The sequence below is a fragment of the Lineus longissimus genome, chromosome 8 (assembly GCF_910592395.1).
Source record: "Lineus longissimus chromosome 8, tnLinLong1.2, whole genome shotgun sequence".
Classification (NCBI taxonomy): Eukaryota; Metazoa; Nemertea; class Pilidiophora; order Heteronemertea; family Lineidae; genus Lineus; species Lineus longissimus.
Window position 1 is genome coordinate 1,138,499 of NC_088315.1, and position 22,059 is coordinate 1,160,557.

Here is a 22,059-nt window from a genome sequence, read left to right on the forward strand (position 1 = left end):
ATTGGAGATTGTTTACTTAAAGCTGACATGTATGCATAAAACCCTGGCGAAAGCACGAATGCCCGTCCGCCATGTTTCAAAACGCCCTCAGTAGATATGATGACTACCATCCGGCCGCAGTGGCGCTACCGTATTCACCAACAGAGCACTGAATGTGGTGGACAGATATGAGCATCACATCGGACCTCTCACTACCAATGTTTGAAATCGAATGCCACCTCATCAGACAGTTCCTCACTATACGCATGGTTTTAATACTAGCAACGCGGGAAATTGTTTTGCATCTTTAAAACTCGAAAAATAGCTGCGTGCTCTTATAATCACAGGGTGTCATGTTCATCTCCTAGTGATGTTTCTTATGAATACACTTTGCCAATATTGTACAAGGGCAAATTTTAAAGGCCACTTTGAAACTGAAAATGGTACAGAATGGCTCCAAACACCCTTCTGTCAAGTTTGCATGTGAAATGAAAAACTGAAATAATATGTTTGTTTCTACCAATCGCTTCATGGCATAGTGGGTAAGATGGTAAGGATGATGTGGCCAATGTTCCGAGTTCGAAACCGCCCGAGGAAAATTTTTCCTTTTTTCTTTTCACGAAAAGGAAAGTACATGTAACATCAAGGCTCTCTTTATAGATTCCGCTACCGAGTAATCCAAACAAGCTGTATTGATATCACGGTGCGCGATGACTACGGTTGGTGACCTCTCGTGAAGTACTTCAGAATATGATCTATTTTTATGGCATTCAGAAAACATGGACTCCTTGACTTTAGAACACTTTGTGGCATTGATTAACAGTTAAGATATTAGACAGCCAAATAGATAATCCAGCGTATTTTGTTTTGTTGACGTGATGACCATACATGTACGTCCGCTTGCTCATACTCAAGCACATACAATACAATGTACACGCTGACGTGTTTCTCCTCTTCTTCTGTACGAAAATGATGCTGAGTCGTCACGTCAGAAAGTTACTAGTTTCAAATTCAAATATAAAGATTGATGGAACTAACATGCCTTTAACTTGAAGAAGAAGGTCACTCGATCAATAACGTGTCAATCACCAATATTTTTGATTCAATTTGACCCTCTTCCTTTTTAATCAATACTAGAGTAATAAAATCGGAAGTATATGATTTTCCGTGGAAGAAACGCCTTCTCTTGAGAAATAGATCGCAGTTGACTTTAACTCAAGGATAATTCTTGCTCGCTACCGAATGACTTCTAGTGATATTTCCCTCTTGCTATTGACATTTGCAATTGGGACTGGTAAGTACATCCCTCTGTGATCCCAACATGCTGTAAAAACATGGCAGATAGCATTCTGCATGGAAGAACTTCAACGCCCGTGTGAAAAAAAAATGCACATGTGCATAACATTGAAAAAAGAGTGATTGCTGTCAAGGTTCCTCAGGCACGTCCGAACATCAGTCATGTGACGAGCTATCCTGACGCCTCAATGGTCGTTGCTTTAACGTTGATAGAATACAAAGAATGTCCGATGGTTTCCAAACCATGCAGTGCAGAAACCACTGTTCTCGTTGACAACCAGCAATGATTGTCAACATTTCCTTTAAGCAAGGGCATGTCAATCAGGATGGGTTTCCACCGACCAATCATGTTACCTACTTTCGAAGACCGAAGCCACCTGGGAGGAGGCGAGAGCAGCATGCTTCCAGCTGGATGCTAATCTGGTGGTCATTGACAATCCCGTGGAGTTCGCCCAGCTTTCTGCAATATTGAATCAACGCGGAGACCACGCACCAAGATGGCTTGGAGGATATTTCTTGCCACGTCTTCAACCGTGTATGTCTTCTTCTTCGTGTCCTTCCTTTATATTTTGTCCTTTAAAATGTTAATCTATCACCAGCAGTCATGTGATTCGTCGTAAATATGGTACCAAGATTGATGATGTGTTGACTGCTTCTGGTCTTTGATGACCTATTCATCGATTTCACCTCGTGGTTTTCTCGTCGGTTACCTTCACAAAGAGCCAGTGTATGTACATCCGGGCATCAAGCTTCTATCGGTCTGTTCAAAAGCAAGATGGCGGCAAGATCGATTTGATGAATATTAGTTGGCTTAGTTCCTTAAAAATCTCAAATTAGCCTAATAGATCTATCCCTCTATACTGATTCCAGATTGGTTCTGGGATGATGGTTCAATAATCCCCCGACAGCAGTACTGGACAAGACACAAACCACCTCACCACAGCACCGTACAGGGCAGGTGTGTTTCTCTTGCCTCCCGCCAGGATAGGAGGCTGGACAATGATGGCTGCCTGGTGAAGAAGAAATATGTGTGTGAGAGAAATGGTCATTGTGAGTGTCTAGTCGCCGTCCTATTCAGTCGTTTTCTTCTTCTTGTCCATATCGGTACACATCTGATGAATGCTTCTAATGCATAGAGACCATAGAGGCATAAATCTACCACCTGATTACCACAGTGACCAGCGTGTGATTATGATAGCGAATGACGGATGTCGGAGCATGTCGGATGTGCAGTTCTGCTCTGTGCTCTACGCATCTGGGAATAAGATTTCGGTAGACCATTTCAGTGACTTTCTTTTAACATCAACAATAAATCACGTCATATCGTGTGTTTTTTGTAACTTCTGGTTAACAATGTAAGAGCGGGTAAGATGAAAGAAAAATCTTGACATGGTCAAAACCTCCATGACCCACTTACCTACATACCTTCTGTCACAGTATCCTCCTTTGAATTTCATTGCCCCTTTACAGATCAATACCTGACCTGGTGCAACGGAGACGCAGCCGTGAAACTTACCTGCCCTCACAACCAAGTTATCAAGATCGTTAGCTGGAAAGTTGCTCCCTCCAAATACCACAAGAGCTGCAAGGTTTATGATCAAGCCACTGCGTATCATAATAAGCCGACCCAAGGATTCAGAGATGTCGTGGCCTTGTGCAACATGAAGAATTCATGCACGTTCAAGTTTTGGTTCGTTGAGATGTGGCGCCCATCGGATGTGTGTTACCCTTCTATGTCATATGTTACGTATGGCTGCCATGATGCTATAGGTAAGGCAGTATCTATTGACAACATCGATTCAACTGGAATGTTGGATCGACTGGATTGCACTTCGAATCCCAATCGGGCTTGTCTCCGACCGTGAATAGCATGGCCATCATCATTTAATTGTACATTGCTATACAACGGGTTTTTTCAGAGTGCCCGCCACTGCCTCAACACGGCGAGCCAACCAAATGGCACGCCTACAACGGCCACTGTTACGGATCTCACACGCAACACTTGCCCTACCCTGAGAGTGAGAGAATATGTAAGACGTATCCAGGTGGTCATCTGTTCTCACTTTATTGGGAGGAGGAGTTTATGGAACTGAGGCAGAATGATGTGTAAGTGAAACATTGTCTATTCAATAGCTGTAAGACATGTTCCAAAGAACAAGATTCGAAAGAATTCAATAGATTTTTCCCGATGGTTTCCATCTGTATTATTGTCATCACAACTCAACATTGGTTGCTTTTGTTTGTAGTATGTGATGCATTATATTTGACCACTTGGCAATGGTGATAATGGTAATGGCAATTACAGCTTAGAATTGCAGTCCAAGGGAAGGCCTCTCTGAGCTCTTAACATCTTCAGCGAGAACACTGAATACGGTTTCTACGAGTGCTTCATGGTGTCGTTACGAGCTCTTTTATTTTTTCCATTAGGTTGTATGGTGTCGGTTATGGTGACAGACTCGGGATACGGTTCAACCCTTCGAACAGGGAATACACATACGCCGACGGCCACTTGATTCTCTTCCATGACTGGATATTCACCGGCCTGACTGGCTACTTGCTGAGCCCAGGGTACGGCAAAGGGACTTGTTTCTACAGACCGCGAGAGGTGACCAAGGGTGTGCAGATGGAAATGTGCGCCGACCCAAATGTTTTCATTTGTAAAGTTCCCAATCAAGGTAAGTCAAAAACTGAACCAAACGTCTGTGGTCTGCTGAAGCTAATTGAATTGTTGGTAAGATAAAGAGCTGTGAGTAAGAGCTGTTTTCAAATATTTGTCGCGGTTTCCAGTTTCCGAACACGCTTCTGAACACCGAATTCAAATCATTAGCTATGCTTTCGACCTTTCATTGCAGCATGCATCAACCCAGTAGGCCTGCAAGATCCAAACCTTGTCCCAAACACCGCCATTACAGCCTCGACCTACGTGGACGACGCGCATGCGCCTCAGTTTGCTCGCCTGAATGGCCAATCAGCGTGGTGCGCACGCAGCGCGGGAAAATCGGTGGACTCGGTTGATTTCCTGCAAATCGACCTTGGACATCTTTCACGTCTCTTTGGCGTGATGACACAGGGTTTGGGCAGTTACTGGGTGACCAAATACCAGGTCCACGCCTCCATTGATATGACAACTTGGCAACCGATCAGATACCAATGGGGTGATCGGGATTTTCCCGGCAACAGGGACGGCTCGATCATCTTGACGAACTACTTCCGATGGATTACTTTGGGGCGTTACGTTAGAATAGTTGTTAAAGGATGGCAAGGCATGCCATCATTGAGAGCGGAACTACTGGCCTGTAGAGGTAGGACCATCAACAGTTATTTTCATAAAACTGATTATGTAATGTACACTTACAAAGTTTACCACTGCCACCCCCTTGGATGAGACGAACATTTCATTCTCTCTGACATTCGCCTCTTTCGGCAAGCCAGAATGTGGGACTTCCACACACCAAACAAAAACCCTGTAAGCTATCATAGCCTTTGGTTTCTGAGCCGAACGAGCAAATACATGTTTATGGACAGTGGCGAACGGAAAGGATTTCCTGCGGAGTCTTGGCAAGTCTGTTCGTCACCAATGAGGAGGCGTCTTCGGCTTTATTCTATGAAATTCACACGTTTTTTCCTTTTCGACCTCTAGTCGATGGTGGTTGGTCACAATGGAATCAGTGGGGTCCCTGCTCTTCATCTTGTGGCAGAGGAAGACAGCAGCGGTCAAGGTCATGCAGTAATCCACCAGCGCTGTATGGAGGGACTATTTGCAAAGGTGTGGCAGTTGAAGACAGGACATGTTCACCACAACCTTGCCCAGGTAATAAGGCCTTTATACCCAAGCACGAAGTCAACTCGAATAGTTGCTTTAAAAGATCTATTAAAGAAGATCTTTTTATTTCCAATCTAACTCAACATCTTGTTTAAACACAGACGAAGAAAGCCACGTGACCTTAAGTGTCACGGTTTTTTTATATTCAGCGACATTTACGCTGGCAGATACTACTCTTACAGCAAATTATTATTGGCGTCAGCTTAAAACTTATCGCAAGAACACTGGACCTAAATCTTTCAGTGAATGGTATGTGGAGTAGCTGGAGTCCGTGGGGACCGTGTTCAGCGTTTTGCGGTGAAGGGAACCGCACTCGGACAAGGCGATGTGACGACCCTGGACCCGCTCACAGCGGCCATGCATGCCGCGGCCAGAGGAGTGAACAGGAGAAGTGCATCAGGAGTAACTGTCTCGAAGGTGTGCCATCTTGTCCTTTTCTTCTGTCAGCCGTTTTCCTCTTTTATATAACAGTACGGACATTTATTCCCTGCGGATTTTCTTACCTGGAAAGCACAGAAGAGATCGTTGCGCCATCCTGCCCTAGAAGGGTCAGCGGTCTTAAGGGTTGCACCTTAAGTATGTTTTGACAGTACCATGTTCTGTATGTGCTCATTATCATGTGACAATACTTTCAGGTGAACTTGTCGAGCATTTCACAGGATGCTTCAAGGAAAACCTGACGACAATAAAATTTGATGAGCAACTTATGAATGTGACATCGCGACCACAGTGCATTGCGGCGTGCATGAACCAAAGCCAATCAGATTGCACGGGGATCTCTTTTCAAGATGGCGACGATCCGATATGTTTGATATCAACGTCGAGTTTGACTGTAGGAAACGGAAGTTCAAAAGTTACCCATGAACGGTCTGACCAGGAAGCCTCAACCATGGACAGGGTTTGTTTCTCAGATCTACTCACTGAGACCTGGTGGCGTATCCGTCAAACACTGGAGGACGGCAGGACTACTGTGTAAGTAATACAATGGCGGCCGGTGACATTCATCCTGCATACCCTCAGAGACACAGTGTAGACGTCTCTGTTGGCAAACACTCTCTTTACTCATATAAAGACAGGTCGTTTCTGCTCTAATCAATTTAACACTTTCTCCCTGGAACATAATTTCCTTTCAAACCGACCGACTGAAGCTTTAACATTTCTCAGGACGTTTTCAATTGCTGTTTGTTGTAGAGATCTCAGCGCTCGCCGTCTTGGGTCTGCCACCCACCAGCTTCAGGTTGAATTGTTGGATGGTCTTCCCTTTGTCACGACTCTGTAAGTATGCATGCAGAATATATGATACCAGTCTTGTTGTGTAGTGAACAAGTTAGTTTATTGAAGGGGGAGGGGCAATGTCATTTCCTTCTACTTCGAAAGAACGTACTTGTATAAAGGAAAACCATGGAAAGTGGCACTTAACATTGATGTATGTCAATCCCGCCCTCCCTATATGCCGAGTGTCCCTCCTAAGTTCAGTCATGCTGCCTCTGTCAGGACTATCACAAAACTGATGGCTAATATACAGGAATACATGTACTTCGGTAATAATAGATTCGTAGGTTTATTACATTTCAATTTGTTTTCAGAGATCTGAGCTGGAATTCCCTCCAAAGTTTGCAGGAGGATCAGTTCAGAGGAGTTGAAAACTTGGTGGAACTGTGAGTAAATAGCTGAAATTATAGCTTCATGATATTCTACATTTGTTAAATGCAAACCCGAAAGATTCGCTTCAATCAATTCGCTATCGTTGTCTCTTGACAAAAGTGCCTTAAAAAGCAGATCTTTAAGCATATTCACCGGCAAAAACAGGAATTCCTAGTTAAGAATCTTGTCTTTTTCCAGAGACCTTCACGGCAACCAGTTGTCAGTGTTACCAGAGAACGTCTTCAGTAAGCTCATCCATCTTGGGTCATTGTGAGTATGCAATATCAGCCTTCACAACCTTCCCCTAACCTAAGTTACATGTGCACTATGTGGGTTGTAATCATTTCCATTGGCGTCACCCCCAAATCGTACTCTACCATTAAGCACCTGCTCAGAAAGGATCCCTATAGCATATCAACGTCTCTCAACTGTATCTCTTTCGTTCTTCAGAAATCTTCGTGACAATAACTGGCGACACATCGACTCAACTCTTCATTACAAGCCACTTGCTCAACCACCTGTTCTCCGAAACATTGCAATGTGAGTATGTCATTAAAATCCACATCTAACATATTCTGCCGAATCACATCTCAATCGGTTGGTATGGTAGATATAAGGCAGAACCGTTGCCCATGACTTGATTCTGGTTCAAGTCCGCTTGCCGGTGCTTATAGTTATCTTGCAAATGGAGCAAGGCGTAGGTTCCGTCTAGAATCTGCTTTCCGCAATCAGTAACGTCAGAGGGCGACGAGAGGTCGTACAAGCATGCTTACTGCTTGACATCCATTTGGCTGGGTTTTATCTACCGAAATAACCTCAAATGAAAATTTCAAAACGGAGCTGAAATAGATGAACTGGAGCATTGACAAAACCATTTCACCCCGTTTTTTGCAGAGAAAAAGACAACGTTCTCGTCAACTTTGACAACCCGAACGACTTCCACTCGAACAATGATTACCAAGAATGTGGATGTGCGCATTACGCAATCGACACGACCGCTTCTGAGCATGTCATCATCCGGGAACTTTACTATGACCTTGGGAAGCTCAATGACTACCTGAATACTCCGAGTGTCAAGAAGGTCTCCATCTTCGCGCAGACGGTAGTGCTGAAGCAGACGATACCAGTGTCTGTGCACTTCGACTTGGAGATTGTCACGAGGGAATTTTGGATGGACGCTCAAGCTGCTTTTCAGTTTGATTTTCATTTTGTTGATACGAAGTTGCATGGATGTGATGTGTGGTTCAGTAGGAGCAGCCTACAGACCGGATCGCTTACCACAGTCAGGTGATTATGTCAGAGGTTAAGACAAATATCATCTCGCCATCAGAGAGCTGGATAACAGAAAAAGCAGAAGCTGTACCGTAACGCAGTCATGGTATCCATAATCTCCTTCGTGGTAGTTCACTTTTCCTACTGACAGAATTGCCTCTCACACCTGCTAATATCGATTCCGCCTACACTCCATTCCGTATCCTAGAATCAAATTGTGACCATTTTTACTTCTAGGTACAGATATAAGACCACATACACCGTCTACATTGAGGCAATGACTATACATGCGCCTTTCACTTGTCATCCAGACTTCGGAACCATAGATGATGCAATACCAGGTCCAGATCATCACCAACTGATGACGTCAACATACTGCGCCCGCCAGCTAATGGAAAGTGTCGAAAAGAAGCTGAAAACCATCCGATCCAGTTTACCTTGGAAAGTGATGACCTACGTCAAGGCCGTAACATCACAGGTCAGGTTATCACATCATGAGAATCTGAATCAATCAGCAGCAGTTGCGAACTTGGCAACAGATCAGCTGATCGACTGGGAAACCGCCAGAGCGAAGAATATTCGAACTGTCCCGTACCTTTCTTCTCAGGCGCTGAAAGAGCATCTGGGGCTGGTGAAGGACTTGCTGGAAACCTTTGACAGAGAATGGAAACATCTTGAAAATGCGCAGCTTCACCTGGATTCCAGGTTGATTGCTGCTAAAATCATCATTGGTAAGTTTGTTTGTAAGATGCATTGAAATGACCATTACTAGTAATCAGCACCTTATGCATCGACGAACGAAAACTGCCCACGTCAAAGGGTCACCCGCGATGTAACTTAAGTTCAACAGTTTTTTGCGGGAAAACCTTATCATGGATTTTCTTCCCGGATTTTCAACTTCACTAACGACCACCCCCGTAACGTGATCATTCAACCTCGGTCCCATGAGTGGTCGTGTAACCGGGGTTCCACTGTATCTGACTTTCCATTCGTTTTCAAACCTCCAGGCAAATCCAAACTATCGCTAGTAGAGAGGGAGATGGACTACAATGCTACTGTTAACCAGTTCCAAATCTCAGTGAAGACTCTAGCGAAGATACGCAGCCAATATTACTTCAGCGTGAAAGTATTCATCGACGCAAAGGGCGTCTTTGAGGAAGCATTGCAACGCCTTAAGGTCACACAGATCATTGAGACGATTTTTAACTTTGGGAAAGCGGTATGTCTATAAGGTTAAGTTTGATTAATTTTCTTGTCTCGATACCATTCGTCGGTGTTGGTTGGCCAAGGCCAGGTGGCCTACTACATGATAGATTCTGAAGCATGAGCAGTCATGATACCAAGGTTTTGATTGGGCGAAGGTTGCTGGGATGAAATGAGCTGATCACGAATATGGCTGCCATATTTGAGTGACATCATCGACCTGAACACAAACCCCGGCTTTAAAAGATTCAATCATAATCAAAGTATAAATTGCTGATAATTTCTTTTTAGCTTGCAGCTGCTGCATCTGTAGGGATGGCTGGAAATCCAGCCGGAGCTATAAAGCAGGTCGTCTTGGCCATCGTCACTCTCATAAAGGACATGGTGAAGCTGATGAACAAATTGGAAAAGCTTTTCAGGTAGGACATCTCACAGCACTGATAGGTAAAACGTTTTAGGAAATGACGATGGTTGGCGATAACCGAATTGGCAATCTACTTATACCCATGCAGGAATCGACATTATGCTTTTTACTTCTGCTTATTTAGTAGATGATTATTTCACGAGCATGACCAACATTTCTTTCCTCTTGTAGAATAACAGACCTGTTGGCTCGAGATGTCAGGAATATCGACCCGAAGATCTACGTGGATTATGCTGACATTGAAGAGATGGCAGAGTTATCAACGAAAGTCATCGTCTGGAAGACGATGCGAACCACAGCTGAAAGTTTCCTAAGCGTGCAAGACTTTCAACATGTGAAAGGTAGGCACCGACGAAGACCAATACCCATTGCAGCTGTGAAAAGCTCCCGATTAGATTGATGTGCCTCTTTTTGAAGCTTAAATACTGTGAGATACAGAGTTTTCAGGTTCAAAAGTGTCATTACTCATATTTTATATCTTGTTAAATATACCTATTATGACAACAGAAAACGGCTTACAATAACTAATTATGAGACACTGTAGTTAGTGCATCGCCAGTCATTTGCCGAATGGTCTTCCTCATCGCCGCCTTACCTTCTACACGAAACAAACTTTTTAGGAATGATCACTGCTTGATCGGCAGTGTACATGTTGGAGGGCTGCACCATGGGAAGCTGAGTCTTAAAATTCCTAAAAACACCATTTTAAAATTCAATACACCCTTTGTTGTGTCTTTTATAGGTTATGGGCAATACAGGAAATCGCTGCTGGAGGTTGCCCAGTGGGGTGAAGCCCTCAGCCGCGAGGCCATCAAGCACGCAAGACTATCTACACTGGTTATAAGCAAAAGATACCAAGTTGCTCTCCTGAATTCGGAGTGGAAAAAACTACAACTCGTCTACCAGCACGCGCAAAAGAGTCACGCCATCACCTCAGAATTACTGTTGCAGACCAAATTTGAGGCGTTTAATTACCAGTTGCTTGCCATCGATAGTTTGGAGACGTATTGTAAGAGCCACTTCTATTACTATATGAAAGAGTGTAGTACAACCATAAGACCGAGATTAGCAGATTCACTCAACAGCATTGCAATAAAGATCCAACAAGCGAAGCTGTTGCAATTCACGGTAAGACATATTTTCTGGAAATTGATGTGAAACTGAATGATATCAGGATTACTGAATACTGTTAGATAAATGTTTTTAGGGTCAATACATTAGGGCTTTCACGTTATATCTTCAGTGAGAAATCATTACTTGTTGGCAACAGATTGGCACTAAAATCCCTTGTTATACCTCGCTGTACGTCAACAGCTAATATCAATCGACCTCATATCACCTTGCCTTTATTCTCATTTGAAAATACACTCTTCGATAGACTGCTTTTTACTTGTTTCTTCGCGTCACGAAAGAAAGTCACTAACACAATTCATAATTGTAGGTTTTGTCCGGGATGACTTGCCCCGTCCAGAGCACCAATCTACGCGTATCGTTGGTAGACCAGGTTCCACCAGACCAGTGCAACAGCAAGATATGCCCGGTCAAGCAACTCAAGGAGAACCGCGAAACACTCTTTGAAATTCGCCTTGATCGTCCCGAGTTTGCCAAATATCAGGTGAGCACACTGCACACCTTACCCTTGTGCATACTGGCGACGAATGACGCCGATTCTCTGGCGACTACTCCATGTACGGGCGGTTCGAATGAGTCCATGACTCAACCATGTTGTGACTTTAGTAGTTCTTTCGGGAACTAGAGTTGTGCTACAAAAACTTTTATCGGCAAAGCCTCCTGCCACGAATGGCACACCACAGAAAAGAGCTTTGTATTGCATTTTTTGTTTGGCCATGGCTGCAGCTGTTCCTGTGTATCCTACGACTGGTTTCATTTTCATCATTATCTTTTTCACTTTAACACTATTTGGCTAAATGCTTCGAATCTCCGTGGCAAACGTCCTTCATTATAATTCATGTGTTCATCAACTACATTCTCCTTCAGCGAATCCGAATCCGAGAAATTCGCATCTTCCTACCAGGTGTCATGATAAACAACACTAGACAGGAGCTGAACATCCGTATCTCCAACGACGGCGCCTTCCAAGACCGTTACCGCGGCAGCAACTATAGCTTCATGAGCATGCCGAGGAGTTTGACCATTAGGTATAGGATTGGTGCTGGTACGTATCTCAGATGAGGGTCCCATTGCATCTTCATCCTGATGTTTCACCAAGAACCGATTGTGCGAATCGTCTCCGCATATACATGCGTCGAAAGCTGGCAGAATAACGATGCTGTTGAATTTTAAATGGCTGGCTGTTCTGCTCTGTAGGAACATAATGCTTCAGGAACATAATGCTTCAGTTCCAAGTTCTTTCATAGAGACCTAGTTCTCGTAAGAGAAGGTAACGAAGCCCAGGAAGGACGCCATTCATTATTATTTCCTCTCCTTAATTACAGGCTCGTTTCTTGAACCTGGATGCATTGACGGATCTCATGCGCGATACTTCTCTGAAATGCCACCATTTTCAACATGGACGATCATCGTTGCTAAGGATTCCAACCCTGACCTTGACCTTTCGAATGTCACAGGGATTGACATCTTCTTCCTGGCGTATGCGACCAGAGCGGACCAGTGCGCGAATTTCCGCGGTTCTGGGCGAAAGCGTCTGCACTCTCCGGGACAATCTCATGACGACTTGGGCGAGAGTACTATTTCACCAGAATGTAAAAGAGATTTTTATTAACCATTCAGTAGTCGATTTTTTTCCCTAAGAACTGTGTTGACACTGCTTCAGAGCCAGCTGTAGATAAACCCATAGACATTTGTAAGGTTACCGGCAGCATCACGTTGAAAAGTCTCTTAGCGAGGTGTAAACGTCCATGTAAAAGTTGATGAGAAAGTTGGCTTGACGAAGTGCACCATCTATTTATATTGGTGGATATCTGGGCATTATCCGAGTATCTTTTTATATGTTTCTTAAACCATGTAAAAGCAATGTGTGATGATAATAAAGCGGTTTTTTTTGCAAATGCATGCATTATTCTGTGTCTGTGTTGGCAACATGTTGCACCCACATCCACGGAGCCTTCTGATCTTCGGCGACATCTATTATTAGACCAACATGTGCGCTTGCAGCCATACAAGGCCTTATTTGGACATGTGAGAAGTAGGCCATTACTAACTGGGCCAATGATGACGAAATTTATGACTCCACCAATCAGAGTGCGTGTGCACTATTAAATGATTTCGCATAGGGCAATGTCAATGATCACTGTGCTTCGTGTTAGAAGCGTCTTTATTTCATTTTTCATGCGATCCAGTGAACTCATGGAAACCTGTGACGGACCAGACTGGTTTAATCAAGCCGTGATAGCAGAGGTAATGGTTAAATATCAAATATCAAATCATTTACTCCGTAAAAATAGGTTCTACAAGAGGTTTAAATGCATTGTATTTGAGAAAGGCGACGAACGATAGGCCTTTATACCGGGCAGATACGCCCCTGCACAACCTAGGACCAGGAAAAATAATTCTTTACAATAGGTTTTCACGGTCAAAGACGCCAGACAATGCCACTCATGCCATTGTCTGTTGTTAGTGGCCGTGAAGGTCTATTCTAAACGTGGTTTGTTTCCCTGACGTTGGTAGTAGAGGTGAAACTGACGAGGCCTAAGATGAAAATTATGAACTATAGCTGCATGAGCAGACGATATGATCTGTCTATCACCATGAAATGTGAATTGCTTGAAACCACTCACCAACTGATATTGTTCGTTGCATCCAGGAAAGATGGCGATACTGTCGTTTAATACAGCGTGCAAAAACCATTTCGCCCCTAACGGCACTGGCCAGTCTGATCATGCAAAATTAAAGGTATATTCTTTTGATCTAAAATAACTTCCAAAATATTATGATATTTACCAATATTTTCACCATGATATGATGATTTTTGTTTCAGGAACCAAATGACATGATTTCAGGTCCTTTTCGATTTGTTCAGGTGGGCCTCCTTTTCAATTTGTTCAGGTGGGGACCCCTTTTCAACTTGTTCAGGTTGGCCCCCATTTTAATTTGTTCCGGTAGGCCCCCTTTTCAATTTTTCAGGTGCACCCCTTTTCAATTTTTCAGGTATACCCACTTTTCAATTTTTCAGGTGAGCGTTAACTAGTTAGCACTTGCTGGCTTCCTGAACCTTCTTATCAGGATTTGAGGTCACTGTTGACATTCTGAATATCTTGGCTCTGGTAACCACGCTGGTACTCTTCTCTTAAGCACGTTCAGTAGCCCCTTTCGTGTTATGACTTTCATCTTCATTTGGGTTGATAGCCCTCATGTCTCTCCTTGGAGGAATACTCTTGCTCAATATCCTCAGCTAACATCCATCTCTTTCAATCTCTCTATGAACCATCTTGGTTCTTCCCTATCGGTCCTATCACTGCAGTTTCCCGAGATGCTGTTCACAGCATAGGGCTGCTGTTTGATCCAGGTTTGTGGATGCGCTTGCAACCTAGTCAGCCAAACCTCTCTTAATTCCGCCATGTGGTTACAGAACAGTTCCTATATCTTTTTCGAACAGTTAATTTTTTACACCCGGCGCGGCACATCTTGCATTGACGTCGAAAGGCTCATGATTGGTACTTCACCCACTCTTCACTTCCTTATATTTTCGAACTAAAAAAACAATTGAATAACTCTCACACTATCTGAGTGCTCAGACAGGTGGTCTCCCAGTAATGACATTATTTACAGCTCGACACACAAGAAGCCTTCAACGAGCTTTAACAAATCGTAAAGGTTGTTTGCAAATATCCAATAATATAGAAATTCAAGGAAAAGGTGTTACAGCTAAAACGAATCTTCTGGGTCGGGATCTTCTTGTTTTTGACAACATAAAGGAGATAGAGTGAGGATGTCTGACAAAGCTCCATTTTTCCAGAAACGTCAAAAGGATTCACGTTTAGCGTTGTTTGATCGATATACGTCACATATAGTAAAAAAAAAGGTGGTGGTATGAATCTTTTTGGAGAAGGGAATATTTCAAGGTTTCAATGTCTACTATTGCGAGCTTGCTTTTTGTTGCAGACTAGCTTTCTACCAGGTTAAACTCGCATGCAGGTGATCCGTCGTATCGTTCTCATGCAGGTGATCCGTCGTATCGCATGCAGGTGATCCGTCGTATCGTTCTCATACGCGTACGGCAACTTAAGATGTCGCTTATGCCCTGTCGCTTATCCACAAGCGCATAGACTGTGGGGCCAATTCGTACTTAATTGACGCACAATGGTAGATCAACGCATAATGGTAGATCAATGTATAAGACTGTTCGACGCATAATGGTAGATCAACGCATAATGGTAGATCATTGCATAAGACTGTTCGACGCATAATGGTAGATCAACGCATAATGGTAGATCAACGCATAATGGTAGATCAACGCATAATGGTAGATCAACGCATAATGGTAGATCAACGCATAATGGTAGATCAACGCATAATGGTAGATCAACGCATAATGGTAGATCAACGCATAATGGTAGATCAACGCATAATGGTAGATCAACGCATAATGGTAGATCAACGCATAATGGTAGATCAACGCATAATGGTAGATCAACGCATAATGGTAGATCAACGCATAATGGTAGATCAACGCATAATGGTAGATCAATGCATAAGACTGTTCGACGCATAATGGTAGATCAACGCATAACGCTGTGAGGTCGAATCGTGCTAGACGTAGAATGGTAGATCAACGCATAACACTATGAGCCCTTATCGTGCTTCAGGTATTAACAAATGACATGGACACAGAATGCAAGTCTTTCTAAAAAAATGATAAATCTATGACGAAAAACGTCTATATTCTTATACGTTTACAAATCGTGCCTGTATGTGGCTCGCAGCTTGTATACCCTTGTTTCACCAGACTGTCATTCGAGTAGTTTTCGTCTTTTCGACGGTGTGGCGCCTGAAAACGACGCAGGCGTTCTGTAAATGTTGCCAGAGCGTTTGTAGTTCAGTTAGCCCTACATGTAGTCCTCTTTGCGACAGCTTGCTTCATGGTGGCATGGCCACCTATAACATGTATACGTTATAATACCTAACCACTCAGAAGTGTCTCAAGCACTACTCACAGTTTCTCTCAAATAGTCCACAAGTTAATATGATAATTCACATCGAGTAAAAAGGCATCTGTAACCGAAATAAATAGGCGTGATATAAGTACCCCTAGTTTGGGCACTTGGAAATTTCCTGTTTGACTATCTAAGTTGTTGGTTGTTTTCACATTGACAAGCATGACATAGCTCAATTGTCCAAAAAGGCTGTGGGAAAATACACATCGTTTTCAAGGTTTTTTCTTGCATGTTCACTCTTTTGCTTTGTTACTTTTAAACGCCGTCAGTGGCTTATTAATAGTTTGTCATTGCCTTTCTGCGTAAAAATTAACTTTTGGAGTGATTCAGAAAAAGGTGCCAGGGATGTTGCAGTGGCATGAATGTCGTGGCAGGCCAAACCAGGCATGTCACGCCAGTCACGGTTAAAAGGTTTGAACAAGTTTTCTGTCCGCGTAAACAAAACGACCACCTCGATAATATCAGACTGAGCTTGAGTGCACCGTTTTTTCTGCACCAAATCCCTCATTGAAAAATATGATCTTAGCGCTATTACACACTTATTATAAGTATATGAATACACAATCGTACATGTACACTCGGGATCGCAAAAACACTTTATCTTCTACTGCTTTAGACTAACAATTTACATTCCGACAGTCTAATCTGAATGTCTTTTCCCGGCGGCAGGAGGAAAACATCCTCTGTCTGTCTTGGTCAGATTATCTCAAGTGTTGGCGAAACAAACGAGAGCTATGTTTCTGAACAGCGCGCCTAGCTATCTCGTAAATGTGCGTGTTTCGTTCTCTTTAAGATGATTGTGTACCCCACACCTAGTTTAGATCGGTTTCTGTTAAAGTCGCCCAATCTGCAGTAATGATACTACAAAGACTACTTTTTTAGTTACAGCTGACATGCATGCATAAAAACCCTGACGGCCAAGTTAGAAAACACTATCGCCGTCGGCCATGTTTTGAACGACCGGTCAGCCATTATTTCAAGCGCCCTCGGATATGATAGACGATCAGCAGGCCGCAGTGGCGCTACCGTATTCACCAACAGAACACTCCATGGATGTGGAGCACAGATATGAGCTTTAGATCCGACCTCACACTACCAATGTTCGAAATCGAATGCCACCTCATCAAACAGTTCCTCAATATACGCATGGTTTTGATACTAGCAAAGCAGGAAATTGTTTTGCATCTTTAAAACTCGAAAAATAGCCGCGTGCTCTTATGATCATCACAGGGTGTCATGTTCATCTCCTGATGATATATCTTATGAATTCACTTTGCCAATATTATAAAAGGGCAAATTTTAAAGGCCACTTTGAAACTGAAAAGGTACAGATGGCACAAGAGACGCCATTCTGTCAAGCGTGTGAAATTAAGAACTGAAAAATATGTCCATCACCTACATCGGTTTCATGGCATCGTGGGTAAGACGGTAAGGACCAAGTGTCGAAAGTTCCGAGTTCGAAACCGCTAGAGGAATATTTTTAATTTTTCACAGGAGAGCGTCTCTGTGACCTGTCTCGTCAATGAACTTGTAAGAAAAGAACAGTCTTTCCTCAAATCTGTTTGATACTGTCTATTAACTTACCTTTTACAGGCCAGTTTAATGTTCATAGGCCTTTCACCAAGTGCTATCGAATTAAGCGGGGAGAAGAGCCTTGGGCGGGACGGCCAAACGTAATCCTAATGTATTCATAGGCCTCTTTGCCGGTGCGAGAAGCCGCTCGGTGACGACATGTTGTGGTCTCGTCCTTCACCGGGCTTCCCCTCTATGAGGCCAGTTAATAGAAAATACATTTTTACCGATGAGTATGTACGTTGAATGACATGAAACTCTGATTGACAAAATGTCAAAATCAAGTGCTTGAATTTGCACGGATTGTAGTATCAATGACACGTTAATGGCCCTTACAACATTCTACCCCCACTTAAGCTGAAAATGCTACCTCCTAAAGGTATTAGGCGTAATAGAACCAAAATCTGTCATCTAGCAGATCCCATGCACAATGAGATCAAAGGCTGACCAATGATCTCCAAAACTATTTTACTATCGCCGCAATCCGTTGTCAAAACTCCATTTTATTCTGACTAAAATTATTTCTGGCTTTATATTGCGTCCCTTTGTCGGTTTCCACTACAAGCAGTGTCATTTGCGAAGGAAAGAAAAACAGCCCCAAGTTACAGGCCCTTTACTTCGATTCATTCGCTGGTCCGCCAGCGGCAGAGATTGTCACCGTATTGTCTCCCATACATGCCCAGGTGACGCATAGTCTCCTTTTTACTTTGACAACTCGAATCCAGGATATCCGTTTCTCATGAAGCTGCAGAAGCTGCTGACCGAAAAAATTCCGCGAGTTTACCCGAGGGGTAGATTTCACCAAAAACAACAAAAAAGTGTTAAGTGGTGAGCGAATCTCTTCAATGACGCGCCGCGCAACATTTCGGGGAGGGGTATTTATAAATAAAGCAAAGCATGGCTACGACTTGGTGAATGTTGTTTTAACCTGCTGGCATTGAAATCGCATTCGATTCCGTCCCATTTGCCACACTCATTAAGGGAACACTTCCGCGGTCTTCTTCCCTAATCGGTTGTTTTTCCAAAGTCCTAGCCTTTATCCACAAATACCAATACACCAAAACGGCCATTAAGTCCTCTAGTATTTAACCAGTTAATTAATATCGTTTTATGATGCCATGCCTCTTTGTAGAGGAACAACCCGAAGCGCTTATTTTGTGGATCAAGACGAAATGAAAGCTAACTGACGAACAACAAGGCGAGATTCCTCCCTAAATGGAATTATGCCATAGTTGGATGAGGAATGACAAAACTGGGTAATCTACCAGAACGTAACAAGGAAGGGGAGCGCTGAGGTAGCTTCTGGCTCGTGGTTGTTGACCGGAGCTCGCGTAAGGATACGTAACGCTGAAGCTTGTCTGTCGCGATGGGGCTTCGTCTTGGGCAACCTTGGACAAGACCCGCGCTCTTCGGTGTTACGATGGGCCAATTGCTTCAGGATGAATTAGGAAGGATTTTCGTGACGCAACCGAGAAGTAAATAACCTGTCCGGACACACCTTTCCAGAAATTGGGCGCTGAGTGTCCGAAATAGTGATGTCATAACTATAGGCCTATAGGAAACTATAGGCCTTATGGTGGAGGGACAAAGGAGATAGTCATGGTTGACCAACACACTTGAATGCCTTTGATGACGGACAAGGGGGAAAAAGTTAGTTCCAATGCAAGCCACCAATTTCGGGAAGCATGTATACGAGGTGATTTTTAAGTGTTGCCTTAATCGATTCCAAGTCTTGGTCAGTGTCATCGATCCGCTCAGTTATCTAAGTGTATTGACCATATTGCCATTATTGGTACACAGATTATGGTAATGACCACACAGAGATCTCATGTGACTGTCAATCCAAAGAAGACACCTTATTACTGCAATGCACATGCGCGTTGCTCTACAAACACTTTCGGAGGCGAATGAGATCGATTTGTGAAAGTGCCATTTAATTACCTTCAATGAAGAACCAATTCGTTCATTTATAGTAGTATTATTAATCATTTTAGTGTTTTTGGAATATCAAGAGGCTTTAGTTGGAGCCGAAGGCCTGCTTTTTCATAATTCATTATTTATTTCAAGATAGGACGAGCTGTTGCACCTCGTTAAACGCATTCGAATCAATAAGTTCGGTTAAGGTTAGCAGAATCACTGCGATGGAACAATGGAATAAATGATGTTTGTTTGTTGAGCAACCCCTCATGTTGGGGTACTAGACCAAAGTAATGGACAAACTCAAAGCCCCTTCGTCATCAGGCAACTGACCTCGATCGATCGGGCATTGCCAACAATAAACCTTTGAACAAATTTCGATAACATTTTCCCATAAAAAACGCTTAAACTATTAATTAAAACTACCCATTTGCCCGTGGACATACTGCTAATGAATTGATGGAAAGTTCATAACCAGCCTTTGGTCATAAAAAATCATTGACACCGTCATCTGCCAAGACAATGCAGGTAATTAGCTTTAAGGGATATCAACTGTAAAACTCACTGAGTTTATTGGGTGAACACTTAAACATTTATTCAGAGCTGCTTATGTGATATCAATGTGCCCGAGGCACATATAAACCAATTAGTACGTAGTTGTTTATCTGATAACAAACTGAACTTTGTTCTTGTAAGCAAAATGCAAATAATTGTACGAAAATTAGGCGATTTTTTAATGGCAATTTTTTCAAGAGAGGAGAGTTTAGGATATATCTTGTTTTAAGGCATAATGATGCCGTTAAATAATACACAAGGGGCAGCCTACAAATTAAAGGTGATAATTCAAAGCTGAACGGCTAACATTACTGAGCAAATGATACAGGCAGGGACGGTTGTAGAAACTTTTTCCCACTAACCCTGGTATTAGCTAATGCCAGGCTCTCATGCTCCTTGTCAAATCAATACCTGGATTTAACCAATTCAAAAGAGGACGTGACAAATGTCATTCGCCATGATGTGACTGGCATAGGAATAAAATTATGCTCGTTAAAAACCCAGCGTTACGACTTGACACCACGTTTAGTAAAGAAGTGATTTTTGTGCAACTGGGCTCAGGAAAGTAAACGTGGCCGTTGAAAGTCAGTCAACCAACATCACCAACTCAAACATGGCATGTTGTCACCGAGACCGGGGACAAGTACAAGCTTAAACAGCCTTGAAAACCTTGCCGTGAACAAGATCTCCTTCAATATTTGCAAGTTGGCGAGTAATCAGGCAAACACGTGTTGCCTTTCAAAATATCATGGAACTCCGAGTCCGTAAAAAATTGTAATGAAATCCTCCTACAACCTGCCCCCGTCCCCCTCAGGACCATGGCATTAGAATGCAAAATTGAATTAGCCTATGACCATGGGGGTATAACTTGGGATATACTCCATGAAAAGTCCCTCAAGTTTGAATACTAATGGTCTACATTAGGACCGTAGGCAAACAAACCTGTTTTTTTTCTTGGGAATCTTTGAAAGGTCCTACGGGCAGAAGTCCGTTCGAAAAAGACTGCCCTTTGATAAGATACGCTTGTCCATTGATAGAGAATGAAGCGAACATTTCGACTTGATAATTTTTGTAAAGGAGTTTGGCCTTTGGTAAGAGATGTCGCATGGCATAAGTTATCATGACCTTAGCACCTGGTTCAAAAAGAAGAGAAACAACAGGTTGCGTCTTTGTCCTAGGTTGTGCTATGAAGATTTCCAAGCCTGACATCTTTGAAACTTGGAAAGTCCGTTGGAAAATACCTCTACACTATCATGACTAAGATCATAAACTAATCTCCAAGGGAACTAAATGTTCTTCCGCCGGGAAAGGACAACATAAGGTCACCTCTGGTGCCTACTTCCTTGTCCAGCCCGTCTCTAATAATTCCATCAATCTTTAAAGATTGGCGCCTTTCTTCGCTTTCCCACGATATCCGTATTTATTAACGATTACTCTCTCTTTACATTTAATATAATCTCAACCTCAGGCGGATCGGCAACCGCTAAACTAATTGTATATTAAACACTTCTATATAAATGACATATGAATACATTGCAAATTGTCACAACTCGAAAAACGATCAAATTTCACAGGTTGAAAAATCACGAATATCACAAAAAGAAACGGGCACCTTTTGTGCCTTGCTATACAAATAGAAATACAGTGTGTCATATTTTATATTTGCTTTTAAACATCCCCTTTTTGACCTGTTCCAAGGAAGACAGCTGGTTTGTGACCAAGTAGAGGCCGGGATCTATCTCTTCCAAGGCCCAGGGCTCTTCGCGGTGGATTTGCTATTTTCATAGCAAACAGACCGATAGGCGAGAAAATACATTTCAACAAATCGGAACATGGGAACCAAAAGTGCCACTGTATCTAGAGCCGCGATGGCCACAAGCCTGTTTGCACTGGCGTTAAATTTACTGTATTATTGTATTGTTGGCGTAACAGAATGATGGGAAACGATCTCCTTTTTGTTCATATAACATCGTAATATAGAACACTGGCCAAGGGGGCTGGGTCTCTACCAACAAACTTGGAGCGGGTACCATCATTTTACAGGAAAAAGCAACATAAATACTAGCACTTACCTCCGGCAATGGTTTTTATTAATGGCTATTAAATTTGAGGTGTCGAGTTTGATTTCTGCAGGTTACAGCTTAAACCTGTGGGAGCATCTGATGTCCAATTATTTCACACAACAATACTAAGTTTACCTAAATAGACATCCATAGGCGGCATCATTTAAGTAAAACAGG

The 22,059-nt window shown here is 42.9% G+C and overlaps 3 protein-coding genes across 3 annotated transcripts; all 3 read left to right on the forward strand.

Moving 5' to 3' along the window:
* Nucleotides 1-1,059: 1,059 nt before the first annotated feature.
* On the forward strand, nucleotides 1,060-2,978 carry LOC135492481 (galactose-specific lectin nattectin-like; the record flags this gene model as incomplete). The annotated part of the gene is made up of 4 exons (XM_064778988.1): nucleotides 1,060-1,273; nucleotides 1,583-1,810; nucleotides 2,146-2,325; nucleotides 2,746-2,978. Coding segments are annotated over exons 1-4 (693 nt in total), but the record flags the coding sequence as incomplete, so codon positions are not given.
* LOC135492482 (coadhesin-like) lies at nucleotides 2,979-5,778 on the forward strand. The gene is made up of 7 exons (XM_064778989.1): nucleotides 2,979-3,045; nucleotides 3,195-3,381; nucleotides 3,703-3,950; nucleotides 4,128-4,577; nucleotides 4,916-5,086; nucleotides 5,342-5,568; nucleotides 5,734-5,778. Exons 1-7 carry the CDS (start codon nucleotides 3,009-3,011, stop codon nucleotides 5,776-5,778), a joined length of 1,365 nt encoding a protein of 454 aa, XP_064635059.1. The 5' UTR covers nucleotides 2,979-3,008.
* Nucleotides 5,779-5,784: 6 nt separating this feature from the next.
* On the forward strand, nucleotides 5,785-12,651 carry LOC135492704 (uncharacterized). The gene is made up of 14 exons (XM_064779297.1): nucleotides 5,785-6,070; nucleotides 6,290-6,373; nucleotides 6,685-6,756; nucleotides 6,941-7,012; nucleotides 7,193-7,282; nucleotides 7,637-8,029; nucleotides 8,252-8,745; nucleotides 9,022-9,233; nucleotides 9,509-9,636; nucleotides 9,813-9,982; nucleotides 10,384-10,769; nucleotides 11,083-11,256; nucleotides 11,640-11,817; nucleotides 12,098-12,651. The coding sequence occupies exons 1-14, from the start codon at nucleotides 5,805-5,807 to the stop codon at nucleotides 12,382-12,384; spliced, it is 3,006 nt and encodes a 1,001-aa protein (XP_064635367.1). The 5' UTR covers nucleotides 5,785-5,804; the 3' UTR covers nucleotides 12,385-12,651.
* Nucleotides 12,652-22,059: the final 9,408 nt, after the last annotated feature.